Source organism: Pongo abelii, chromosome 10 (genome assembly GCF_028885655.2).
Source record: "Pongo abelii isolate AG06213 chromosome 10, NHGRI_mPonAbe1-v2.0_pri, whole genome shotgun sequence".
NCBI classification, from domain to species: Eukaryota; Metazoa; Chordata; class Mammalia; order Primates; family Hominidae; genus Pongo; species Pongo abelii.
Window position 1 is genome coordinate 14,493,514 of NC_071995.2, and position 24,876 is coordinate 14,518,389.

At 40.2% G+C, this 24,876-nt stretch overlaps 1 protein-coding gene across 3 annotated transcripts in view; it reads right to left on the reverse strand.

Annotated features, from left to right (window-relative positions):
* Positions 1-24,876, reverse strand: part of GRIN2B (glutamate ionotropic receptor NMDA type subunit 2B) — a 442,920-nt gene that overhangs the window by 316,503 nt on the left and 101,541 nt on the right. For all 3 annotated transcript variants that reach the window (XM_002822968.3, XM_063712040.1, XM_063712041.1), the window contains exon 4: positions 10,290-10,718. In XM_002822968.3, the coding sequence (XP_002823014.3) occupies positions 10,290-10,700 (411 nt within the window). In that variant the 5' untranslated portion in view covers positions 10,701-10,718. The remainder of the gene's footprint in view (positions 1-10,289; positions 10,719-24,876) is intronic.

The following is a 24,876-nucleotide window of genomic DNA, read 5'->3' on the forward strand; positions in this document are numbered from 1 at the left end:
GGTTCTGAAGGCCAGAAACCTAAAATCAAGGTGTTGGGAGTCTCACACTCTAAGGCTCTAGGGGAGATTCCTTCCTTGCCTCTTCCAGCTTCTGGTGGCTTTCCTAGCATGTAGCTCAACAACGACCACCTCTGTTTCTCTTTATATGGGCTTCTCCTCTGTGTCTGTGTCTTCTCCTCTTCTGTCTCTTATAAGGACATTTGTCATTGAATTTAGGGCCCACCCAAATAATTCAAGATGATCTCATCATGACATCTTCAAGTTAATTACATCTGCAAAGACCCTTTATCCAAATAAGGTCACATTTATGGTTCCAAGGGTTAAGACATGGACCTATCTTTTGGAGGATCACCATGCTACCCAATGCAGTGTGTATAGAGTGCACAGTTTAATGAGTGTTAATTGCTTAATCGAAGTTAGCTGTTACTATGCACCTGACACTGTGTGCTAGGAAGACAAAATTACTAAAGCATAGCCCTGGCCCACAATGAGCCTACTCTACAGCGAGAGAGACAAATGTGTTAACAAGACAGGTTATAATAAAAGCATGAAGAGGGCACAGGTGAAGCACAAGACAAGAAATGGCAAATTCTGTGAAGGTGGGAATCAGGAAAGTGTGCACAGAAGAAACATCATGAATTCTCCTATAAAGTGGACAAGGGGTGGGCAAGGAAGAGGACATTCTAAGAAGAGGAGGTGGCAAAGACAAAAGCACAGAGATGTAAAACAGTCAGAACCATTCGGGGAGCTGTAAATAATTTAGTGTGGCTTGACATTGCTGCTCAAAGGCAGGGAGGTTAAAAGAAATCCTGGAGAGGTGGCCTGGGACCAGATTAAAGAGGACGCTTCATTCTAAGCTGAAGGAAGCCAGGGCGGTTTTAAGCAAAAAAGTAATAATCAGATCTGAGTTTCTAAAGAATCATAGGTAAGCTTCCATGTGGCAGCACAGGCAAGAGAGAATGAGTGCCAGCCCTTGGGTCACTGCAGTGTGTATGGAGTTGAGGGGACAAATTGGAGCTACCTAAGAAGGTGGAACTATCAAGGTACCATTACCGTTGGAGGGGAAGGGAGGGCTCTAAGTTGATTTCCAGACTGAGAAATAACTCCCTTTTTAGAACTCTTGGTTTCTATAATGCTTCTCCTTCCTTGCTCTTCTTGTTCTCTTCTTATCTCTCTGATAATTTTGTCTTAGATCCTTTATCATCTGCACCTTGCACCTCCCCTGGCCATCCCTCAAATGGTGGTGCACCCAGGGTTCTGCCCTTGACCCACTTCTCTCCCCTTTCCACTGTTCACTCTGAGCCATCTCACCCACTCTCACGGTTTCAGCTATCCTGTCCCTGCAAATGAGGCGTATAGCTACATGTCCAGCCCAAATCATTCACTCTACCTCCAGGCCCAAATCCAAGTGCTTACTAGACATTTCCACCTATATGACCCACCCATGTTCTAAATTCTATACATTCTCATTGCCGCTGTCACCAAATCTGTGACAAATCTAATTACTCTTGTCATCATAATTTTTGTGACTAGCACTAAAAGGGTCAACAGTATTCAGTGCTGCAGAAGGTCAAGAACAACTCGAAAACTCCATTGGATTTGGCACCTTGGAGAAGTGAGAGATGAGGAAGTGCAAAAGGCAATTTCAGACTACCCTTTAAGGAGCTGAACTGTGAAAAGGAGGAGACAGGGAGGGAGAATGAGCATCAAGGAAAGCTTTCATGTTTGTTTAATAAGGTGAGAGTGATTTGAGCACATTTATGGGCCACAGTGATAATTGATATTTTGGTTGCACAATTGATATTTTGGGTAAGACTATTCTTGACAGTGGGACACTAACACATATATTACAGGCCACTTAACATGCCGGTTCTCTAACTTCTCAGTGCCTGCGGCGTGCGCGCGCATACACACACACACACACAGTCTCACACACACCAGTTATTATGATATCAAAAAATCACCCTCATACATTCCCAAACATCTTCTAAGAAACCCTAAAAGGGAAGATACCAGTAGAGAGGAATAAGTTGATCGTTAAGAAAAAAGAAAATGACTGATGAACCAAGATCCTAGTTCTGGAGAAGACTAGACTAAAGACACAGAAGAGGGTTTGGCGTGAGACAAGGGAAATGCACGATGTTTGGGCTTTGATTCATACAGTCATTGGTTGAATTCCCAGGATGTCACTTCCTTTGAGACACAGTGTACTACACTGTCTGTTGACTAGCCCCAAAGCCATTCCCACTCCTTTCCCCCCTTGTCACCTCCACCAGAGAGACTTGCAACGTCCACAGGGTTGCCCATGTGACACTGTTTGGGCTCATGAAATCAAGGATGTGGGGAAGACTTTTTCTAATCCAATATCAACCCACTTCTTCTTCCTTCATTAAGTATGAGCATGATGGATGACTAATGCTGGGGCAGCCACCTTCCAACCATGACAAAATGCCAGGCGAACCCCAGATGTCAGCACTGACATCACTGAGCCAGTGAACCACCCCCAGCAGCCTCTGTCTCTAGACTCTTTGTTCTGAGACACCCACAGACTCATTTGTTTAAGCTACATTGAGCAAATCACTACCTAAAGGTATTGGGCAACATAGTTAACCTCTCTGATCTATAGTTTCCTTGTCTCTAAAATAAAGATAAAACATATGCTTTCTAAATTCAATGAAAACATTAAATGAGATAAAATATATAAGATGACTAGCTCATATAAAGTGACTAGCTCAGAGTTTGACAAAAAATAAATGATCAGTGTCAGTCTTTCTCATCATAACCTCAAAATAACTTACAATAATTAGATCTTCTTTGTCCGTGTAAAATAGAATTATAGCAATAAACCTTTATTGTACTCAGAAAGGTAGAATAAAAATAACCACCTTTAATGTTATTCTCCTGCATGCTAGACCTTTAAACTACAGAATCAAAATACAATTTTGAATAAAATGTAGATCTAATAATAAGACAAAAAGAATCACAGAAGTCTCAGAAAGGGGACTAAAAATATACTCTTTGTATAGAAATCATAATTTAGGGAGTTTTTTTCAGCAATATCAATGTGATGTAAAAATTTGCTGGCAATATTTAGTAAATTTATGTTTTCTTGTATCTATAACATTTTACTACTTCTCACCTAGTACCATTAATATTTCCTTCATGTAATAATTCACTTTTTTAACATATTAACCCTTCCAAATCTATGAGTGACTCTGATTCAAACACTATTTTATTCCACTATGTTTTTAGAAAATGATCTTGACTTGTCTTTAATGCTTATATCCTATGTGTATCAGTTTGTTGAAATCACTTTATGTCTCTGCTTTGAAAATCCTGATAAGTTCCGATCAAGTCAATATCAGTAATTGCATCACCAAAGAGGTGGAACCTACTGAGCTGTTGTTTATCCACCATGTCTAAATGGAAGCAGGTTAACATCCCCAAATCTTCTATTTCTGTTAATAGGAAAAATTAGAATCCATTTTCCTCAAATGATTTAGGACAAGTCTGGTTTTTCAGAATGCAAGATGGCATATATTAAGCGCCAACTGTCTACCATGCACTGGGTACATTGTGTCATAAGGCTTGCTACCCTCTATGAGCTGGGTGTTATTTTTGTTTCCACTTCACAGAAGGAGATTTTGAGGCTCAGAGAGTCTGAAGAGTCCAGCTAAGGTCACATGGCTGAGAATGAGTAGAGCTCAAGCCCATTGACTCCAAAGTCTGCATTCTCTCCTTGTGCTGGTACCTTCTTTTAGACACCATCACGTCCCTGGAAAATGTATGACAAGTGATGGCTGGTGTGTTGCTTTCCAGCACCAAGTGCCTGTATTTCTACGAATGTCGAAGAAATTTCTGGGCTTCAATTGTTACAAGCATTAGCACTGCATCTAAAGAAAATCCTAGCTCCAATTTTTAAAGACAGGATGTGCTGGCCAACAAGAAACACATTTCACAGAAGCGGGTGGAAAGAGCCAGCCAGACAGAGCTACATCACTACAAAGTTTCCAGTGCCTTAGAGAGCACTGCCTACCCATCTTTCCCCAAAATATAGTTCAAGTAGGGAAAATTGGAAAGAAGAAACTGAACTCCAGGTAATTTTATCCTGGCTTTTTTTTCTTACTTCCTCATTGTGTGCACTGGGAAAAAGTCTTAAAGTCCAGCATGTCTGAATTCAGATTTCAGTCCCACTATTGTTGTAGATGTGTGACTTTGGCCAACATACATAAACGTTCTCTGATTTAGTTTCCCCATCAAGAAAGAAGAACTACTACTACTTCCCTCATGGGATTGCATAAGAATTAAAATGCTCATTAACATCATGCCTGGTTCAAAGTTGACATATTATGTTAGTTTTTTTCCTCTCACTTTTCCTACCTCTATGTCTTAATACCCTTCATCCAAGATATGCCATAACACTACAGTTTGCTCCCAAAGTATTCTGTCCCAAGGAATATTATATCACAGAAAACTAAAAGCAAGGTAACAATCTAACAGACACCAGAAATTAGTGAAGCGTAGGGTAAAGCATGAGTAACATGTAGCCATCTTAGTTTCAAGATTATGTTGGATATGCAAATTCATATGAGCCACGGGAAGGCAATAGTCTATTCCCAGTGTCACACACCACTGCCAGCCCATCTACTCTCTCCAAACCCACTGTCATTAAGCAAGTGGGGTACAGGATAGGGAAAGAGGGGGAGAGGATAAAGCCAAAGAAGAGTAGGGCCATCTTCCTATCCCCAATTAGATTCCAAATTAGATTCCAAAATGTGGCTCTCAGTACAGAAAATGAAAAGCGCTACTGAAAGCATCCATTCCCAAAGAAGCAATTTATTATTTATTTTATTTTATTTTTGAGACAGAGTCTCACTCTGTCACTCAGGCTGGAGTGCAGTGGTGCAATCTCGGCTCACTGCAACCTCCATCTCCCAGGTTCAAGCAATTCTCCTACGTAAACCTCCCAAGTAGCTGTGATTACAGGTATGTGTCACCATGCCCAATTTTTGTATTTTTAGTAGACACGGGGTTTCGCCATGTTGGCCAGGCTGGTCTTGAACTCCTTACTTAGGGTGATCTGCCTGCCTCAGCCTCCAAAGTGCTGGGATTACAGGCACGAGCCACCGTGCCTGGCCCCCAAAGAAGCAATTTAGAAAGGAAAGAATCATAGCAATAGACTCCACAGTAAGAATATTTTTGCATGTCATCTAAGGAAGAATAAGATCCAGAATGTGATGCACGTTTTAGCTATCATGCTACACCCTGATCAACACGTCTATTTCCAGATCCTGACCCTTTACTCAGCATACCCTTTTCTTTCCCATTCTTGGAGCATTCGAAGTTGGATCTTGAATCCTTTTGCCTGTTCCTACTGTAACTTCTACCTATTTTCCTTCCTACCTTCTGCCCAAGCCATTTTCATTAGTCCTAATGCCAAGGACAAAACAGGTGTCATTGACTCTGTCATTCCCTATCACTACTCCTTATTTCCCTCACCTAAAGTGTCTGTTTGCCACAGTACTGCTCTAAAATCTTCCACATATTTTATTTCATTTCATCTTCAAAATGTAAGGTGTATAGGGCAGAACACAAAATTTATATCTCATAAACTATAAACTGAGTATCATGTAGTATAAGTAATGTGTTTGCCCACATTTTCAAAGCTCATCAGAATGGAGACTAAAACTCAGGGATGTATAATTCTTAGTTTAGTGTCTTATGATGCAGAATTGTATAATAGAAAGCATAGGTTTCAAAATAGGTATTCCTGAGATTTGAATTCTAGTCCCATTGCTAATAGTGTGCTGTGAATATCCTGGATTAGTTACTTAACCTTTCTAAGCTAAAATCTGAAAACCCAGGGAAGATTTCAGACAATCAGTAGAAAAACCTCCTAGAAAGAAATGGAAATACATCTAGCTTCAGTTCATTATTTGGATTCAGATGGGCATCTTAAATCCAGGATCTCAGGGAGAATAAAAGCAATTATAACAAGGCAAAATAAAATAGGCTCTTTATACTCAGGTGGGGAACTGCCAAAAAGCACCTCATACATTTTTAAACATTCTCCATTACTATTAGAAACAGTCTCTGTTACAAGCACCTAGCAGTTCTTTCCAGGTCAGAGATTTTCTTTAAGGGACCCTGTGTGGCTGCAGCAGGCTTCCATACTACTTGTGAGCCTCAGCTTCCCTGGTGGGGTGAGACCAAGACTCCCACCTCACACTTCAGAGCCTTCCCCCAGATTTTCACCTTTCAGCCATATGCCCTTCTTAGGTGGTCTCCAATTTAGAGTTTTTTCTACAATTGTCCATGCTGCTTTTCTATTCCCATTCTTTTCCTGCATCATGATACACTCTCACTCCCTTCAAACTGCTCCACATAGCCTTCGGCTTCACCTGCTGAATGTTAGGCTGGACACTTTAGTGAAGCACTTGCCATGTATCACCTCATTTAATCCTCAACAACCCTGTAATCAACATATTATTATCCCCATTATACAGGCAAGAAACCCATGTTGAGAGTCAGAGATTGGTGATGTCCTGATTCCAACATTTAGGAAGTGATGCCTGAATCCAGCTTGGACTCTAAATTCTGATTTTTTAATAGCCCTACTCAGCTAGCCCCCATGCTTCTTTCCGCCGTAATATAAAGCTCATTTCCTCTTTGGGAAAGCAGAGTGCTAATTAATGTTCTTACTGATTCATTAGCATATGCAAAAAAGTGAGCACATGCTATTTGACAAGGTGCTGAACTGCTGAACTGTGTCTGTGCTGTTGTCAAAAGTCTTCAGAAGAATGCTGTCCTTCCAGCATCAAAAACTTCTTGAATACAAACTTCATCCCTGTAATGCAATCGTCCACAAGAGCACTTACTAAGTGGGTTTTATTGGAAATAAACTAACAACAAAAACTTAAGTTAAAACAGACTGACAATTACCTGTCTCCGAGAAGGGGAGAACAAAATAGAAGGCTTATTGATCATCCTTCCGATGATTACTATGAGCCTTCGATGTGGTCAAGCTACATGTCTTAGATTTTCTGCATCAGTTCTACTTTCAAATGTTTTGTCCTATTCCCCTGTTGTTGATTAATAGTTGTCCAACTGTGTGTCCCCATTCTATGTTTGTAAAACATGGTCATGGTACTTAAAAATAAACTTCTATTAACAACAACAACAAAAAAAAACCTGGCCTTAGTTTTGAGGTGTTTTATTTTTGAAACTTGTCCCAAAGGCTTTTTTCTCTGAGATTTGAGGACTCTTTTTATTTGCCTTTATGCAAATCCGTTAAGCCCCCAAACATTCCTCCGCATGGCTGCTGGGAAGTTTGCTGCTGGCACTCTCTCTCCAGGTAGCTCCTGCCACCACCCATTCAGCATCGAACGCCTGGGGCTGAGCCTCCAACTTTCCAGGATCTCCATTATTGGATATTTTTCTTTCTTCTTTTCTCTCTTGCTGCTTACCTTTTAGAAACCATTCTTTCCAGGTCAAAAGTCAGATATTTATGCTATTTTAGAAAAGCATCCAAAAGTCATTGCCCACCTCCTTATTTGGCGGAGAGAAAGACATGATGGAATATTTGGGTGTGGTAGCAATGAAGGCAGGAGCAAGGGAAAGTGATGAGAGGAGGTCTCATTACAGTGACCTAGAAGAATTCACTTTACTGGTGTCAGTTCTCCTATTTACTCCTGGAGGGCAGTAGCCAGTGGGTCCTCTATGGAATTGTGCTACACTTAAGCGCTCCACCATTTCATACTCTTGTTATGTTCTCTTGTAGTTAGACTCCAGTATTGCCTGATTATAAATCATGTAATAGATCACTTTCAGTCAGATGACATCCCCCACAATGCCATCTAACAAGGGAAAAAGTGAAGGGTAGTAAGATATATGAGACCTTAACCAGTCATTTTCTTGAGAGGCAAGAGAGTACATAGCCTCTGAAGCCAGCAACCAATGTTAAAATCCTGGCTTCCACTGAAGAGCTATAGCATTTTGGATATCTTATTTAACCTCTCCGAGCATCAGTTTCCCCATCTGTAAGATAAAGATTAAACAATACCACTTAGGTCGCTAAGTAGTTAAGAGTATTAAATAAGATAGTGCATACACAGCACTAAGCGCCTAGCATATGGGGAACACTCTCAAAGCCCCTAAGATATATCAGTGAAAAAAAGAGTTCAGTCTCTCTGCATCTTACCTCATATTTGTATAATGATGTTGTGGATTTGTAAAAGGTACCAGAGAGAAGCAATCAGCTAGTTTAGGCATAACATTTTCTACCAGGGAGAAATAATATAGGTTGCACAATAGCCCACATGAGAAAAAAAAAATCATTTTTACCTGTTGTGCTCTCAAAGTAAGTATGTACTTATTCATGGTAATTTTAAAATTCGCTCTTAACCATATCAGAATTCTTTCAAAGCAAAATTGTGCCCTCAAATTGCCACTGTTAGAATAAAATATAATTTGCTAAGGACAATCATGTTTGAAAAAAAAAAAATCTACCTGAAGCACAACTCAATGGGTTCTGCCACGGCAGTCTACATTTTCCATTTTGCTTATTTTTCCCACTTCCCTTAGCATGAGCTATTTGTGCTAGTGCCTATTTTCTAACATCTGTACCTGCACCCACGTAAATGGAAGAATATGTTTCTCATATGATACTGGAATGTCTTCACTTAACACTTTCAACTTGACCTTTCCTAGACTGAAGGGAAGCTCTGAAGCAGAAGCTAGTCATCGCTGCCTGCTGCCGACAGGTGGCGGTAGCGGTCATGCAAGGTTCTTTTAGTCTCGGCTCAGCTGCTCCACTGCGGAGGTTCTCAACTAGCCAGGCAGCATGCTTGTGGTGTCTGTGCTAGGTTTTAAGGTGTTTACAAACATTATTAACCCGAAAGCATGTCTTTTAAGTACAAAACTAAAGCCAAGTTTGAATGTGGTGATAAAAAGAATGACAATGACAATAGTAGAAACCCAAAGTGATGAAAAATTATAAACGTAGCACTTGTGGTGAAACAAACTATTCTGAGACGTGAATGGCTGGCTGCAAAGGACAGTGCATATGTACTAAGTGCTGTATCTAAGCAGCGAACAATAATCAGTAAAGCAAGGAAAATAACTGAATAACTGATAGTATGTAAAAACAAAACAACCCAAAGCAGAATAAAACGCTTTTTTCTGCAGTTAGGGAATAAGCTCCAGTGTCACGTGGCAATTAGTCATATGACAATTAACCTAACATTAATGCAGGAGAGGCTAGGATTTGTTGGAGATTTAAATCAGTGGTTGTCAATCTTAACTGCACACTAGAATCACCTGGGGAGCTTTTAAGACTCCCGAAGCCCAGGCCAATAATCGGAATACCGAGGGGTGGGACTCAGGCATCAGCAGTGTTGAAAGCTCTTCAGGTGATTTTAATGTGCACCCAATTGCCTTCAAATCTAAGCACGGGGAAAATGTGTTGCTACAGGTTCCAAGGATTAAAATCCATTTGGATGTGCAGATCAATGTGTGTGATGAGTGTTAATACTTTGGCAAGAATTATTTCCCTATGACATTTGTATCTTCAAGGAGAGAAATCACCTGCCTTGAGGGATTTTTCTTTTTATAGTCTTGAAAACAGTATGGGGGAGAACATGTATTGCCAAAGAATAACAGAGTATGCCTTTCATATACCTATTTGAAGAAAAGGTATTCCAGAGCTACAAGCGTCAACATCCCTTAGTCATCTCAGTAAGTCCATTTACAAACAAGTGGACACAAAAACCTTTTCAAAACTATAGGAGTTTCTAGATACCAGCACCTTTCCCTCACTTTCATCTTTAAAAGATTGCTGAGCACGCACGGTGGCTCACGCCTCTAATCCCAGCGTTTTGGGAGGCTGAGGCAGGTGGATCACCTGAGGTAAGGAGTTTGAGACCAATCTGGTCAACATGCTGAAGCCCTGTCTCCACTAAAAATACAAAAATTAGCTGGGCATGGTGGCAGGCGCCTGTAATCCCAGCTACTCGGGAGGCTGAGGCAGGAGAATCACTTGAACCTGGGAGGCGGAGATTGCAGTGAGCCGAGATGGCATCATTGCACTCCAGCCTGGCTGACAAGAGCAAAACTCTGTCTCAAAGAGAAAACAAACAAACAAAAAAAAGGATTAATTGCTGGCCTACCCACGCTGTCAATGCAATCTGGTTACCTTCCATCATTAACAACCAAGTTTTACAGGAAAACAAATGCATGGTTTAGTCCTCAGTACAAACCCTCAGGCCCTTCTCCCTGCAGCCCCTTTTTACCTTATCTGCCATTATCATAGAGGAGCCCCCGTGGATGCCCAGGATGGGGGTGAGAGTCTGTGCTGAAATGAAATCGAGGATCTGGGCGATGGCTTCCTGGTCAGTGTCATCAGCAAACACCACCCCCTGGATCTTCCGGTCAGACATGAGATCACAGATGCGGGTGATGATGCTCTTTGGGTCGGTCTCATTCATGGCTACCAGTTCCACCCGGGGCACCACGGAGAGATGGTGGAAATCATCTTTCTCGTGGGCATCCTTGATGGCCACCTCGTCGGAAGTGCCCACGAGGATGACAGCAATGCCAATGCTGGGGGGGCTCTTCTGAGAACGAGCTCTGCTGCCTGACACGGCCAGGACGGCCAACACCAACCAGAACTTGGGAGAACAGCACTCCGCTCTGGGCTTCATCTTCAACTCGTCGACTCCCTGCAAACACAAAGAAAGAGCATGTTAAAATAGGACCCACACCACGTAACCTGTCTTAGAAGAGGCTAGATACTGCAGTTCAAGGACCTTATCTCCTTTCATTGAGCACCAAACCCAACTCCATCTACCAGCCTACTCTCTTATCTCTGGTATTTGCTCTGCAGAATGAGAGAAAATGAAACTTTCAAAAGCCTCAGAAATCCTTGAGCAAGGCAATAAAAGGTGCTATTGCTATAGTCATTGGCAGCTACAGGCAGAGACAGAGGAGGAAAAGAGGTTGTGAGTGGTCCAGGTAGCCATGCGAGTACGCGTACACAAATCTGGCCCTCTTGTTACAGCCCACCTTTGTACTGTTCTTGGGCTGAGGGAAAGCAAGGCCAGACAAAGTGAGCAGAAAAACGTGCTCGGCAGAGGTGAGCAACAGAACATGGGCTGGATAAACTGGATGTGGGGGGCTGTGAGTACACAAGCCCTGCATTCTTGCTGCCTTCACCTTATGTTTGCCTCAATGAGGACAACAGCCAGAAAATTCTTTAGTAATCTTGTTAGTATCTGGCTCTTAATATTAAATTACAAGAACAACTGATACATGACTAGTATTTTTAAAACATTGCCTCAATTGATCCTTACAATGACCCAGTAGGGAATAAAATAAAACATTATTATCCCCATTTTTATAAACATTGACCCCAAGGTTCAGAGAAGCTAAGTGTTCTAAGACCATGAACCCATCAGTTAAGTGAAACAAACCTGAACCCAGATCTTCTGACTTTTGTATTCCAGTATGTGTTCTATTACACTACGTGGAACTGCCTCTCATATAACAAATTATTATAAGGAACACATATTACTCCAATCTATTTATGCACCAAAATACAGAAACTTAAACAAATACCATTAGCAGCTGAAGTAATGTTAGCACCACATTTGAAAAATGTTCCTTTTTTTTTCTGATGCCATCCTATAGTCGTGACTTCCCTAAAATGACTGATACCGTATTTTCATATCATTTGCCACCTTTTACCTACAAAGAACTCCTTCCTTTTTACTTCCACATATGACCATAAATCTTACTCTATGCACCAAACTAAGGACATAACGCTCTATAGAATACAAGCCTTGGCCATCTCTCTCTATGCTTCTCATTATTCTCCAAGAGCTCCTCTTATTTTAATATAACTAGTTCTGCTTATGTTGCTTTATTTTAAATAATCAGTGTTCACTATTCAAGTGATGGCTACACTAAAAAGCCCAGATTTCACCACTATACAATATATCCATGTAATAAAAGCACATATGTACTGCCCGAATCCATAAAAAATTAAAAAGAATCATTTATTGTACATCTTTCATATGCTGCACACTGTGTTAGGCATTTCCTCATATATAATCTCTCTGATCTTCATGGACACCCTATAAATTAGACATTTTATTCCCATTTCTCAAATAGAAATACAGAAGCTCAACACAGATATGTAATTATCCAAGGTCAATGGCATTATAACACCAGCATGCCAATACATAAACACAGCATTTTAACACTCCAAGGCAGTACTCTACAAACTGCACCCAGAACCAAAACCAGATTCTCATTCTTCTTCAAAGAGAGAGAGAGCATGCAATCAAGGATGAAAATGCTGCTTCAGATCTCCTGCTTGTTTCAAAAAAAAAAAAGGTGAGAGATTAAAAATCTAAAAATGTTGAGAGATTAGCTAATTTAAAAAATCATGACGGTATTGAATAAAGAAAGATAAGGAAGTGTTCTAGCTGAGCAGTCAGTCTTGACTGCAAAGGGCATTAATGATTTGGGAGCAAGATGCTGGGGACATTTTGTGGCTGAAGAAGCACAAAATCCAATCCAGTTCTTGGCAGAAAACATTTTGGAACTTTTACTGGTATAGTCATCCTTCAACACTGCCAAGGAGGAGACCTGTATTGATTGCCTTGTCTCTCTCTTGCAAATAAGATGAGTAGCTCAGTGGTTCATGCCTGAGCAAAGTTTACTCCTGACAGTTTTTTGATCTCAGTGTCTCTGTGAAAACAGGGAATGACTCCATGAGCCCTGGAAACCTTTGCTGATGGGCTATACACAATTTAGCAGGAGAACCAGGGCCTGAATTCCTCCTCCCAGAACTTAAAGGAAAGAAACACTAGATAGGCAATTGAGTAGTACTGATATTCAGAGGAAGACAGAAGGGGTTTAACACCACAAAGAGCTGTGGACAAAGTACGTACACACACACACACACACACACACAGTTCAATTCCAATGACTGTTTCTCAAGGAAAGCCAAAAGATTTACCATTTGGCAAAATTATAAGCTAACTTCATTCCAATGGTATTCTAATCCTACAGTTACAAGTCACTAAGTTAGTTTCCTTCACATTTAAAAGTGGCCCACTCTGCCATGACAGTTTATTAACTTTAATGCACTCCTTTCCCACTTTGATGTTTTATTTGCTCTCTCTAAAATATCTCGTGTTCCTCTCTCTTGTCTCACACAATATATTATATTTGGCTATGCAGTGGCTAGTTGTGACACCCAAAGAATAGCATCTGGTTTTACAGAGCATCTCATTTATACTCAGGATACAGCAAAGCACTTTACAAAGCAATACATTATGGGAGATAACAGTAGCAGAGGGGTTGTGAGACAAAGAGGCTACTTTGAATACAAACTCAATTTCTAACATTAAAAGGGGATTCATTGAGAGAAAGCATGTAGTCCAAGATAAGCAGAGTGGCTTTGCTCCCTCCTCACAGAGACCATGATAAATCTTGATGCACCTGCTGTAGGAAGTCTTGCTCCCCTTGTAGAATTGAGCATTGCTTCCTTTGGGCTCTCACCATAGCCTGCACGTATCTATCTAAATATACATAAACTTTTATTATCAATATATGATGATGTGTCCACCTACTTTAACTAGTTGATAACCTCCTTGTGAGCAGGGAGTTTTTAAATTCAGTAATTATTTATTAAGCACTTATAACCTAGTGAACTTTTTTCTTTTTTTTTTTTTTTTTTTTTTTGGTGGTGAGGATGCAACAGATACAGATTCTATCTTTCAGGACCATGGTCTAGCAGAAGATACAGACATAGACACATAAAGAAAATGTTTCCTCACTTTTATTCATATTCTTGAGCTCTAACAGTGCCTCATATGCAATAAGGAAGGACTCAATAAATGGTGGCCAATACTGAGTTTCTACCATTAGGTTGAACCATATAAAATTGTTAATATTTGACCATTTTTGACCTGCTGGTCAAATAGTTCAACCTGCGGGGTACCAGATATTATTATTGCCAGGTAATTTTCATGCATTATTAGATACTCACAAAAACATTGTAAGTCATACTTTCCCTTTATTACAAATGAGAAAACTGAGGGTTAAGTACATGACCAAGATTACACAGCTAATAAGGGATGGCATCAATTTTCGAACCCAAGTTTGTCTGGCTCCAAAGCCCTTGCTCTTTCCCTTCTGGGGCCTCTCAGTATAATATGAGTGTTGAGTGAATGAATGAATGAATGAAATCCCCAACCAAAACCAACTGGCGTTTTAATACCAGTTCTGTGTTAACACAGTGCCTGAGGATGGGCGAGTCACCTAATTACCATCTCTATGCTATCATCGGTGAAACCAGGATAATACACCTAACCTACATACCTGAAAGATTTTTGTGAAGATCAAATGAAAATATGTATATGGAAGTACTTTGAAGAATCTAAAATACTCTACAGATGCAAAGGATATTACGTTTAAGCTTCTATAGAAGCTGTTCAAGGAGCCTAGCTATTTATGATAGCACAAAGTGAGCGTGTGGGAGGTGAGGGTGAAAGAATGGCAGACAGAGGCTGAAAGGAATGTTAAGAGGAACCGCGCATGGTGCAAAAGATGTTAGTTCCCTGAGCGATATAACTCCCTGAAGATGTCCCATAATGGCCTCGGGGTAGCAGCGACCTCCACTGACAGCTTACTAGTCATGTAGATGAATTCAATAATCACTCAGGCCAGGATCAGTATTGGGAATCAGTGGAGCTCAGCATATCGAAATCATGCCATGAATTCAGAAACCAGGGTGCACCAGCAGGACTAGCAACGAAGCAGCAGGATTAGAGAGTTGACTGTTCACTCATTTGGCTCTTTGCCTCCTTGAAGCTTGGGCTAAGTGATCCCGAGATCCATAGCAAACAAAAGGCCACAGGAGCTTATCTTCATGCTGGTAACTGGTACAGGGTAACTATAGCAGGAAACAGTCTACGCTTTGCTCAGAGCAGGCTCAAAGGGAAGACACATCTGGGTGAGAAGCCAGGCCAACCCTGTCCTTAGAAAACTGAGTCCTGAGGCAACCGCAACTGGAAGGATAAAATGTGACTTAATCAATAATTAAGTCAAAAATATTCCAAGAACCATCCCTTAATGCAGTCAGGACATTATTTGGAGTGATTCAATTAAGGAGACTATGACTGGAATATGACAGGCAGTGAGTGAAGTTAAGATTAAAATGCCAGAACTATGTATCAGGTCCAGTTTTCCAAGCTACAAATAAAGACAGAAAGTTAGGAGACACAGGCTTAAAATGTGTCACATTAGACAGTGGGGAAACGATAATTCTTATACAATGGAAGTCAAGAAGAGTATAAACGAGTATAACCTTTTTGGAGGTCAAAGTGGTAGTATCTATCGAAATTTTAATATCAATACAAAATAAAATTCAAAGGCAAAAAATATCAAAAGGGACATTAAGTGGTATAACATATAGGTACCAGGAAGAAGCAATCATGAACACATATGAGGCTAAAATATAGACTTTTCATGTATAAGGCAACAACTAAAATTTACATGGGGAGAAACAGACAAATCCAACTGACAAAAGAGCTTATTAACTAAGACATAAAAGATTTTTTTAAAGCATGAGTTATAAGTTCGAACTAGTTCAGATACCTAGAAATGCATATAGAACAGAGAATAGATGTTCTTTTTAAGTACATACATGAAAAATATTAATCTACAAAAATACATCAATAGATTAAAAAAATCAATATGAAATCAATTGTCATTTTTGTATAATGTGATTAAATTAAAAGTACATTTTAAAGGTACTAAAAATACTACATATCCAAAATCTTAAAAAAAAAAAAACTTGTGATTAAATAACTATAAGGTTAAAAAGGAAATCGGAAGGGAAACTAAAATTCCTTTGAAAAGAATAACAATAAAAATACTAAATGTCAGAATTTCTAGAGCACAATTAAAGCATTTAGAGAGAAAATACACTTTTAAATACATTTATAAGAAGCCAAGAAAATAAAATATGATTAATTATAATTAAGTTTTCACTTACTGCATTAAAAACTTAACAGTCAACCCTAATAAACAAGAAAATAACAAATGACTGAAACACAAGACAAAGAAAAGCAAAAAACAAAACTGATCTTTTAAAAGACATAAAGTCCTGACAAGATGAATCAAGAAAAAGGTAGAGAAAATGTGAATGAAAGACAAAATAACATATATAATAGAAATTTTGAAATAATGAATCTTATGAAAACTAGTTACTTTTCCATTTAATCTGTAATATATAATAAAAATGGCAAATATGGAAAGGGGCTTAAAAGAATATAGAACATTTGAATTAAGTTTTAGAAATTTTAGAAATTGTTATTAAAGCCCACACCCCTAATTGGACAAAAGTACTCCCTACCCTAGTCCCCCACTCCCCACCCAATCATCCCACCAGCCCACCCCACCTCTGCCAAAATAAAAAGAAGCAAAAGTGGTACAGATGGTTTTATAGATTAAGTATATCAAACTTTTAAGGAAGAAACAAGCCTTGCTCATAAAAGTGGAACAAAAAGAAAAAGAAGGAAAGCTTGATTCTAGATTCAGATAATTATAAGAAAAGATTATAAATCCCTTCCACTTATGGACATAAAGGAAAAAAAAAACCTTAAAAATTGGTGGCCAGGCACAGTGGCTCACACCTGTAATCCTAGCACTTTGGGAGGCCAAACTGAGCAGATCACTAAAAATACTAAAAATACAAAAAATTAGCTGGGCGTGGTGGTGCGTGCCTGTAATCCCAGCTACTCGGGAGGCTGAGGCAGGAGAATCCCTTGAACAATGGAGTCAGAGCTTGCAGTGAGCTGAGATCATGCCACTGTACTCCAGCCTGGCAACAGAGCAAGGCTCCGACTCAAAAAAAAAAAAAAAAAAAATAGTGCTAACTAAAACACAGTATATTTTTTAAATAGTAATCATCATCACCATGATCAATTGTGGTTTATACCTGAAATGCAAGAATGGCTTAACTTCAGAATATGTATCAAAATAATTCACCACATTAAAGAACTAAATGAGATATTTACATGAATATCTCAAAAAAATGCAGATAACACACTTGACTAAGGGAAATATATATGACAGAAATGTTAAATTGTGTTTAAAACAAATAAAAAATAACTCTTTGATAATAGGAAATCAAGAGATCGTCAGGTTTTACCTGGTGGGTACATCCAATAACTGTAATCTATGTAGGAATTAACAAAAGTCTTAACAAGACCTCTACAGCAAAAATTTGAAAACTTTATTAAAAGATTTGAAAGAAGACCCAAACAATGTAACCATATACCACATTCATGAATGTGATATCACAGTATTTTAAGTTCTATTTTCTATCATTTCAAGCCAATTCTTATCAAAATAATAGTAAGATTTTAAAAGAAATGCTATAAATTTATTCTAAAATGTATAAGAAAGGATAAAAGTACCCAAAGAACTATTAAACACAATGTCCTTATCTGAACCTATAATGAAAGTGTGCTATGAACTAAGAAGTATGGTTGACTCAATTCTGCAGAACAGATCCAAAATAATTTTTAATTAATACATTTTTAAGAATTGTAAGTTCCAAGCCAATTAAAGTTTTAAGTTATACCTTCTAAATTTAAATCTAGAGAAGCAGGGCAAATGTTGAACCAAAGAAGTGATCTTGAGTCAGAATGCTTAGCTTAGGCAATACATGCATTCATCAACCATCTGAGGTAGGAAATGTGAGTATCACAGATGACAAACATCTACTTTTCAATATCACTATTAAGTAGAAGACCAATATCTATTTTTGTCAAATGGCATCTATATATTCAGGGCATTTGAAAATCCAAGTTCAGTCCTCTAAATGCACTTAGTGTCTGCTAAACTACTAAATATCATCCAAGTCTGTAGAAATAACACATAAAAGTCACCAATCTTTGATTTCAACTGACTTGGAACCTACACTTCTGCGTTCTGTTATTTTCCTCCCTCTCACACTATTACCATCATCCGTTACTCTTTTCAAGCTTTTGAGCTCCCTTGCCCTGCTCTTTCTTCAGAAAGGAGCAAAGTAAGAAATCCTGAGAGTCTGGGGCATGGAGGCAGGGGCTGAGACTGTGCCCCTATGAAACCAGTGGAGAAAGAAATATCTCCCTGGACATGCTAGATACATGCCCAATTCATTTGTCATTGAGTGACCCACATGACAATAAACAGGGATCCTTGGTCCTGGAGTTGGGATATTTACTCACCTAAATATAGTCCTGCAGGGAATTAACCCCGAATCAGTTTCAACATATCACAGCCACACAAATAATGGAAACAGAAAATCAAAACCTTCATTAAAGCTGTTTCTTGGAAAATATTTGATCAGAGAAGAGCAGGACAGATGGGAGAGAGGGAAAAGATACAGGCTTTGATTATCCAAATCTTTGAGCCAGCAGATGAACCATCAAGTCCTCTTACATAATGCATGTAAGGATGCCCATCCGAAGACCCCCAGCTCCTGCAAGACCCCCAGGAGAAGATGGCCCTATCACTGCCAAAAGCAAAGGTGATATTGGATTTCCTGGCAGCAATATTTCTGCTAAATCTTTCCTAGAACCTCTCCCGAGTAAGAGCCTTCTCATTCTTAGTTCAACCAGACCTGTCACCTGGGCTCCTTCTTGTCCTTACAAAACTTCCAGTGGCTCAAGCCAGGTTTTCCTATCTGAGCTGTTCTTTCCTGCTGTATGCACAAAGCAGAAGTATCACTTCTACTGTCACCCAGATTCTTGATACAAGGTTTGTACAGATAACTAATAAAGGATTATAAATCACTTTACATGTGTGCATTTTAATAGAAATTTGTAATACAAACGTAGATGATTATCAGTACTCTCACCAGCAGCAAACACTCATGGGTTTTTCTTTTTTCCTTAATATGCTGCAAGAGCAGACATCAAAATTGCTCAAAGTTCCTCTCCTAATATCTGCACACAGTTCTTAATTATAATTAATTTATAGGCCTCCAAGGACAGTGTGGGCACTGCTGAAATCCAAACCTTTTGAAACCTGATTCTGATTATTACCATTTGGCAGCAGATTAGGGCAATTGTGTGTATTGGTTTAACAGCAAAATAGCATTTTCAAGTGTTAATAAAAATTATTGGCTTGTCGCTATCTATTAAGAGGGGGACGGGCAGTGAAAATGAGCAGATGATAAATGGAGAAGCACAGGAGCAGGGCAGCAGGAAAATCTCAACTGGGAAGGAGTCAAAGGAAGATACTGGAAGGACTACAGAGAGCAGGGAATAGGGGACAGACCACCAAACCTATAGGCATCTATCCAGAAAACAGTGGTGTTCTGAGCTGCAGATGAACAGCCTGCAGTAGAGGAGATTTAAAAGTAGGAGTTACATAGGTAAACATCTGCCATAGTAGTTTGCTGCACAGATCAACCCATCACCTTGGTATTAAGCCCAGCATCCATTAGCTATTCTTCCTGATGCTCTCTCTCCCCCACTCCCTCCCCACCCCACAGGCCCCATTGTGTATTTTCCCCCATCCACGTATCCATGTGTTCTCATCGTTCAGCTCCCATTTATAAGTTTACCTATGTAACAAACTTGCACTTCCTGCACATGTACCCCAGAACTTAAAAGTTGAAGAAAAAAAATAAAATAAAATGGCCGGGCACTGTGGCTCACACGTTTAGTAATCCCAGCACTTTGAGAGGCCAAGGTGGGTGGATCACGAGGTCAAGAGATCGAGACCATCCTGGCTAACATGGTGAAACCCCGTCTCTACTAAAAATACAAAATACAAAATACTAAAAATACAAAAATTAGCCGGGCATGGTGGTGAGCGCCTGTAGTCCCAGCTACTTGGGAAGCTGAGGCAGGAGAATCACTTGAACCCAGGAGGCAAAGGTTGCAGTGAGCTGAGATGGCGCCACTGCACTCCAGCCTGGTGACAGAGCGAGACTCTGTCTCAAAAAAAAAAAAGGAAAAAATAAAATAAAATGTAGGTGTTGAAGAAGGCTATTTCCAAGCCCCAACCCCCAAAACAATCTGCTCTGTAGCCTAGACATATTCCAAGCTACCGCATCCCTCCACAAAGCCTCTTTTGCAATAATAATCATGTTGTTTTGTAATGGAGAGAGCAAAGCTTTAGAGTTAATGGACTCACTTTTAACATTTATTCTTAATTTGCTGTGTGATCTTTACCTCTCTAACTGTAAGTCCTTTATCTGCAAAATGTGAGATAACTACTGCCTTCACAGAATCACTGTGAAGATCGATTCATTTGATAAATGTTTGTTGAACATTTTCCATGGGCCAGGGAACGTGCTAGGAGACAGGATCCAACATAGAATGGGAATGGGATCCTATCTCCAAGCAGCCATTAGACCAGTGGCCAAGACAAACAAATAAACAGGAAATTACAGTATCATGTGAGAGGACTGTGACAGAGCACGCCCAGTGCTACCTGAGAGATCGGGAGAGTAATGAGCTAAGGACGAACAGATAAGTAGGAAATAGTAGTGAAAACGGCAGATTGAAATTACAAAAGTAATAAAATATCATTTAGAAGATCCTTATGATCTTGTGAAGAAAACAAGGACCTGAAGTCAAAAAGCGCTAGAATTGAAACCTGGCTTTGACACTTATCTTGGCGGGGGAAGGAAGAGAGTAACTTAAATTACCTAGACCTCATTTTCTTCTCTATAAAATGGGAATTATTATCCTCACCTTACAGAGTTGTTGTGAATATTAAACAATTTACTTGAAAGCATCTAGCACAATGCAGTTACCTGATATTTATTCACTGAATGTGAATATATTCTGTTCAGAGGCAGATAAGGAGCTTCTGTTGACTCCAATTACTTAGAAAGGAGTCAAAGAGCTTCTTCCCTCCCACCTCCTTCCCTGGCTTTAGCACAATTTCTTCTGATCTTAGAAATAGGTTGTTTTAAAAAGTCTGTAAGTGACAATCTCATGGCTAATGTAAACAATACTTAAATTCTAATCCCAGGGAGAGCCAGCACCTACTTCCTTGCTCCCTCCCTCCTACCAGCCACCAAATAGCCACCAAATTTTATACAACTATCATATTGCTGACATCAGAATAGTCACACTTCAGATTTGGAATCAATATCTTCAATCACAAAGAGTACTGGAAAGGAGTATAGAAATACAGGAAAGGCAGAACTCACACTCACTGCTTTTGCTAGTAACAAGGCTTTTCTTGCAAACCCTTATGAAATGAGGCAGGGACTATGTCTTATTTATCTATCTCCAGTACTTGGCAAAGCATGTGGCATATGGTAGGTGCACAATGAACATTTGTTAATGACATTAATGAATGAACCAGACCAATAATGAGTTGCAACTCTCTAACTCCACTGATCATAAACAAAGGCACTGTTCTAGGTCTTTCATTTCTCAAGGGTTATTATAACAGAAGGGCAATACAATACACCAATACCATTTCCAACTTCTTGATATATAGGGATCATTTCTAGGTCAATGTTGTTAGTTGGTAATTGCCTATGTATCTGGATGTATATTTGTATGTGCAAATCAATGTTTATATGAGAGTTGCATGTGTGTGAGCTCAAATTAGCCCTCTTTCCCTTGGTCTCTGAGCTATAGGTGGTTCTGCTGATGGAACATGGCACCCAAGTATGACTCAGACTTCACCTCAGAGCCAAGGTTTAAAACAAGCTTTTGAGACCATATCTCAAAGAGAGCCCTGTAGCTAGGCCAGTGTCAATAGGGAACAAAAGCCGCATTATTTCAGCTTCCTGGTTATCAGGCCAACTATAGGTGCAATCACACATTTCCTAATATAAATTTCCATCATTATTCCCACCAATATACATAGTTAGCCACACAACTAAGCATAACCGAATTGTGAACTCATTAAAATCCCTCTAACGTCACCTGTGTAACTGAGCACCTATTCGAAGCATTTATGATAAGTTGAAGCTTTACTCTTCAGTTGTTCTTGCCCTTCCTCCTCTCTCTCCTTTCTCCCAAATTACAGGATGAGTAGAATAGTGAGGCAGGAGGCACACAGACTGAGGAAATTGTTAGGCCTTGTCACAGTTCTGCCACTAACAAGCCTGTGGCTCTATTTCCTGATCTGTGAAATAAGAGAAACGGACTGGTTGTTGAAGTCTCTTCCAGCTTTAAAATTCTATGCATTCTGGTTTTCCACTCACCACTCAAGATCTACTCTCAGGCCGGGCGCAGTGGCTCACACCCATAATCCCAGCATTTTGGGAGGCGGAGGCAGGCAGCTCACTTGAGGTCAGGAGATTGAGACCATCCAGGCTAACATGGTGAAACTGCCTCTCTACTAAGAATACAAAAAATTAGCTGGGGTTAGTGGCACACACCTGTAGTCCCAGCTATTCAGGAGGCTGAGGCAGAAGAATTGCTTGAACCTGGGAGGCAGAGGTTCCAATGAGCTGAGATCACACCACTGCACTGCAGCCTGGGTGACAGAGAAAGACTCTGTCTCAAAAAAAAAAAAAAAAATCTACTGTCTACTCTGCTCTGTGCTAAGCCCGGGGAAGCAGACCTGTTTGGACTATATGGTAAACTTCCCAGTCGTCTGGTTTCCAGGTGGGTTTCGCCAACAGACAACACAAGCAGGAGATGGGTGGGAACAAGACCAAGACAGGGCTATCCACTCCCCCGACCCACTTCCCTTTCTGCCGCTCACTGTGGGCTGGTTGTATCACTTGACTGAAGGTCACAGCTTCCACTGAGCAAACCTCTCCCCAGGACTGGCTCCATACAGCCTACTTCCAGACTTCAGAAATTGCTCCCACCTTCCTCCTTCGGGGCCACAGGTGGTGGTAGCTACACCCAGCTGCTACTAGCTCCAGGATGCCGGACCATTTCTTGTGGTTTCTGCGCACTGTCCACACCTTGGTAAATAGCCCTTTTACTGAACTCTCTTCAAATTAAACAAATTGAGTGTGGCTTCTGTGTTCTGCTCTGACTATAAATGATGCAGATTCCTCCTGAGTTCCACAATAATACCTATGAGGCTTTCTTTGATTCAAAGTGGCGAAAGCAAGACCTGAATTCTACCACCACCACTGAGTTGAGTATGGCCTGTCCTGATGCTGCTCCCTGCTTATCTTCAGGCCCTGGTGAGCAGAATCATAAGCAGCAATGGTCTCCAGGTGCCTGGTCCTCAGCAAAGAACAGATAAACACCTGAAGACTATTTCAAGAGAACAACCATCAGGAGCCAGCATTTTGAGAATGAGAAATGTAAAAGCACTGGGAGTCGGAAAAATACAGCAAGCAATTATTAGAATGACTACAAAATAAAATTCAGGGAAAGCCAGTGCATTTTCACTCAGGGAAAATGTGGTCTTTAAATGGGACTTTGCTGAAGAAACAAACTGGTTAATGAAGCCCTAACTTTTTATTCTTCTCTTTGATTTGGTCAGAATCTGATTCATGAAAAAAATTGAGTTTTAGAATCAATTTTTACTGACTATACAAATTAGAAACCAAAGTATAAGGAAATATAATCATGTGTGGCTTAATGACAGAGTTATGTTCTAAGAAATGCATCATTAGGCGACTTCATCATGGTGCAAACACTATGGAGTGTATTTACACAAAGCTCGATGGTACAGCTATTGTACACCTAGGCCATATGGGATAGCCTATTACTCCTAGGCTACAAATCTGTACAGCATGTTACTGTACTGGATACTATAGGCAGTTGTAACACAGTGGTACGGATTTTTGCATCTAAATACATCTAACATAGAAGACGTGCGGTAACGATACAGTATTATAATCTTACAGAACCACTGTCATTATAGGGCACATGACTGTATAACAACACAGGAAAATAAAAAGGTGATATTGCAAAGAAATATATAACAGTTAACTTTGTGGTTTTCCTTAATATGCAGAAAAGAAATTAGAATTAGTAAAAGAAAAAATGAGAACTGTTTGTGAATCTTTTCCTGTAATAGTAATAATATAGTTGCAATTTGGTCACCCTTCACATTTCATACTGTTTTTGAAAGCAAGTAGCTGCTTTCTCTGAATCCAGCCTCTTGACCCTGCTAGAACAGCACATATATCAGGCCTGAATGACCATGTCCACCATCGCCATAGGAATGGCAAGGGGGACAGGCCGGTACAGTCAGTGCCTCCTTGTCCATGCCCCGCTGAGGCCAAATGGAGCTCCTCACTGACATGCCGGACACAGCTGCAGGCCAGGCCAGAATCCATGGGCAGAATTCTCCAAAATCAGATAAAGGGAGTACAATCAGGATGTTTGCAACTCTCCCACCTTAAATTAAATGTTGAAAGCCGAAAACTTGACTTACGACTTTACACACCAGCTTCTACCCCTCTGTCCTCAAAAGTCCAATGAACCAGCATGTCCTTATTGTGTGCCCATCTGTGAGTCACTGTAAAGTGTGTTAAGGAGTCAGAATTCAGCCACAAGGACCTGACACCCCTGCACAGAAAAGCGCACACACTCCCCAACACAGGACTGTCAGGGCCGCAGAGAGAGCTAAGGCAGTATAAAGACAAGGGCACAGGGACTGCCCTGGCCTTGGGTCCTGGAGATGCCTTTATTAGGAAGCAGCTTTTGAGCTGGACTAAAGAGCACCGAGGGTATCTGAGGAAAGGAGCCAAAATAAAAAAATGAGGCTGCCTTAAGTCAGAAAACAAGTGAGACACAAAACATATTGGGGAATGAGAACAGCGTGGCCTGGCCAGGAGCAAGAGCCCACAGAAGGAGAGTTTGGAGAAAAGCTGAAAAGGCAAGCCAAGGAATTGGGGATGCTCAGCTGGCGCTCGGACTT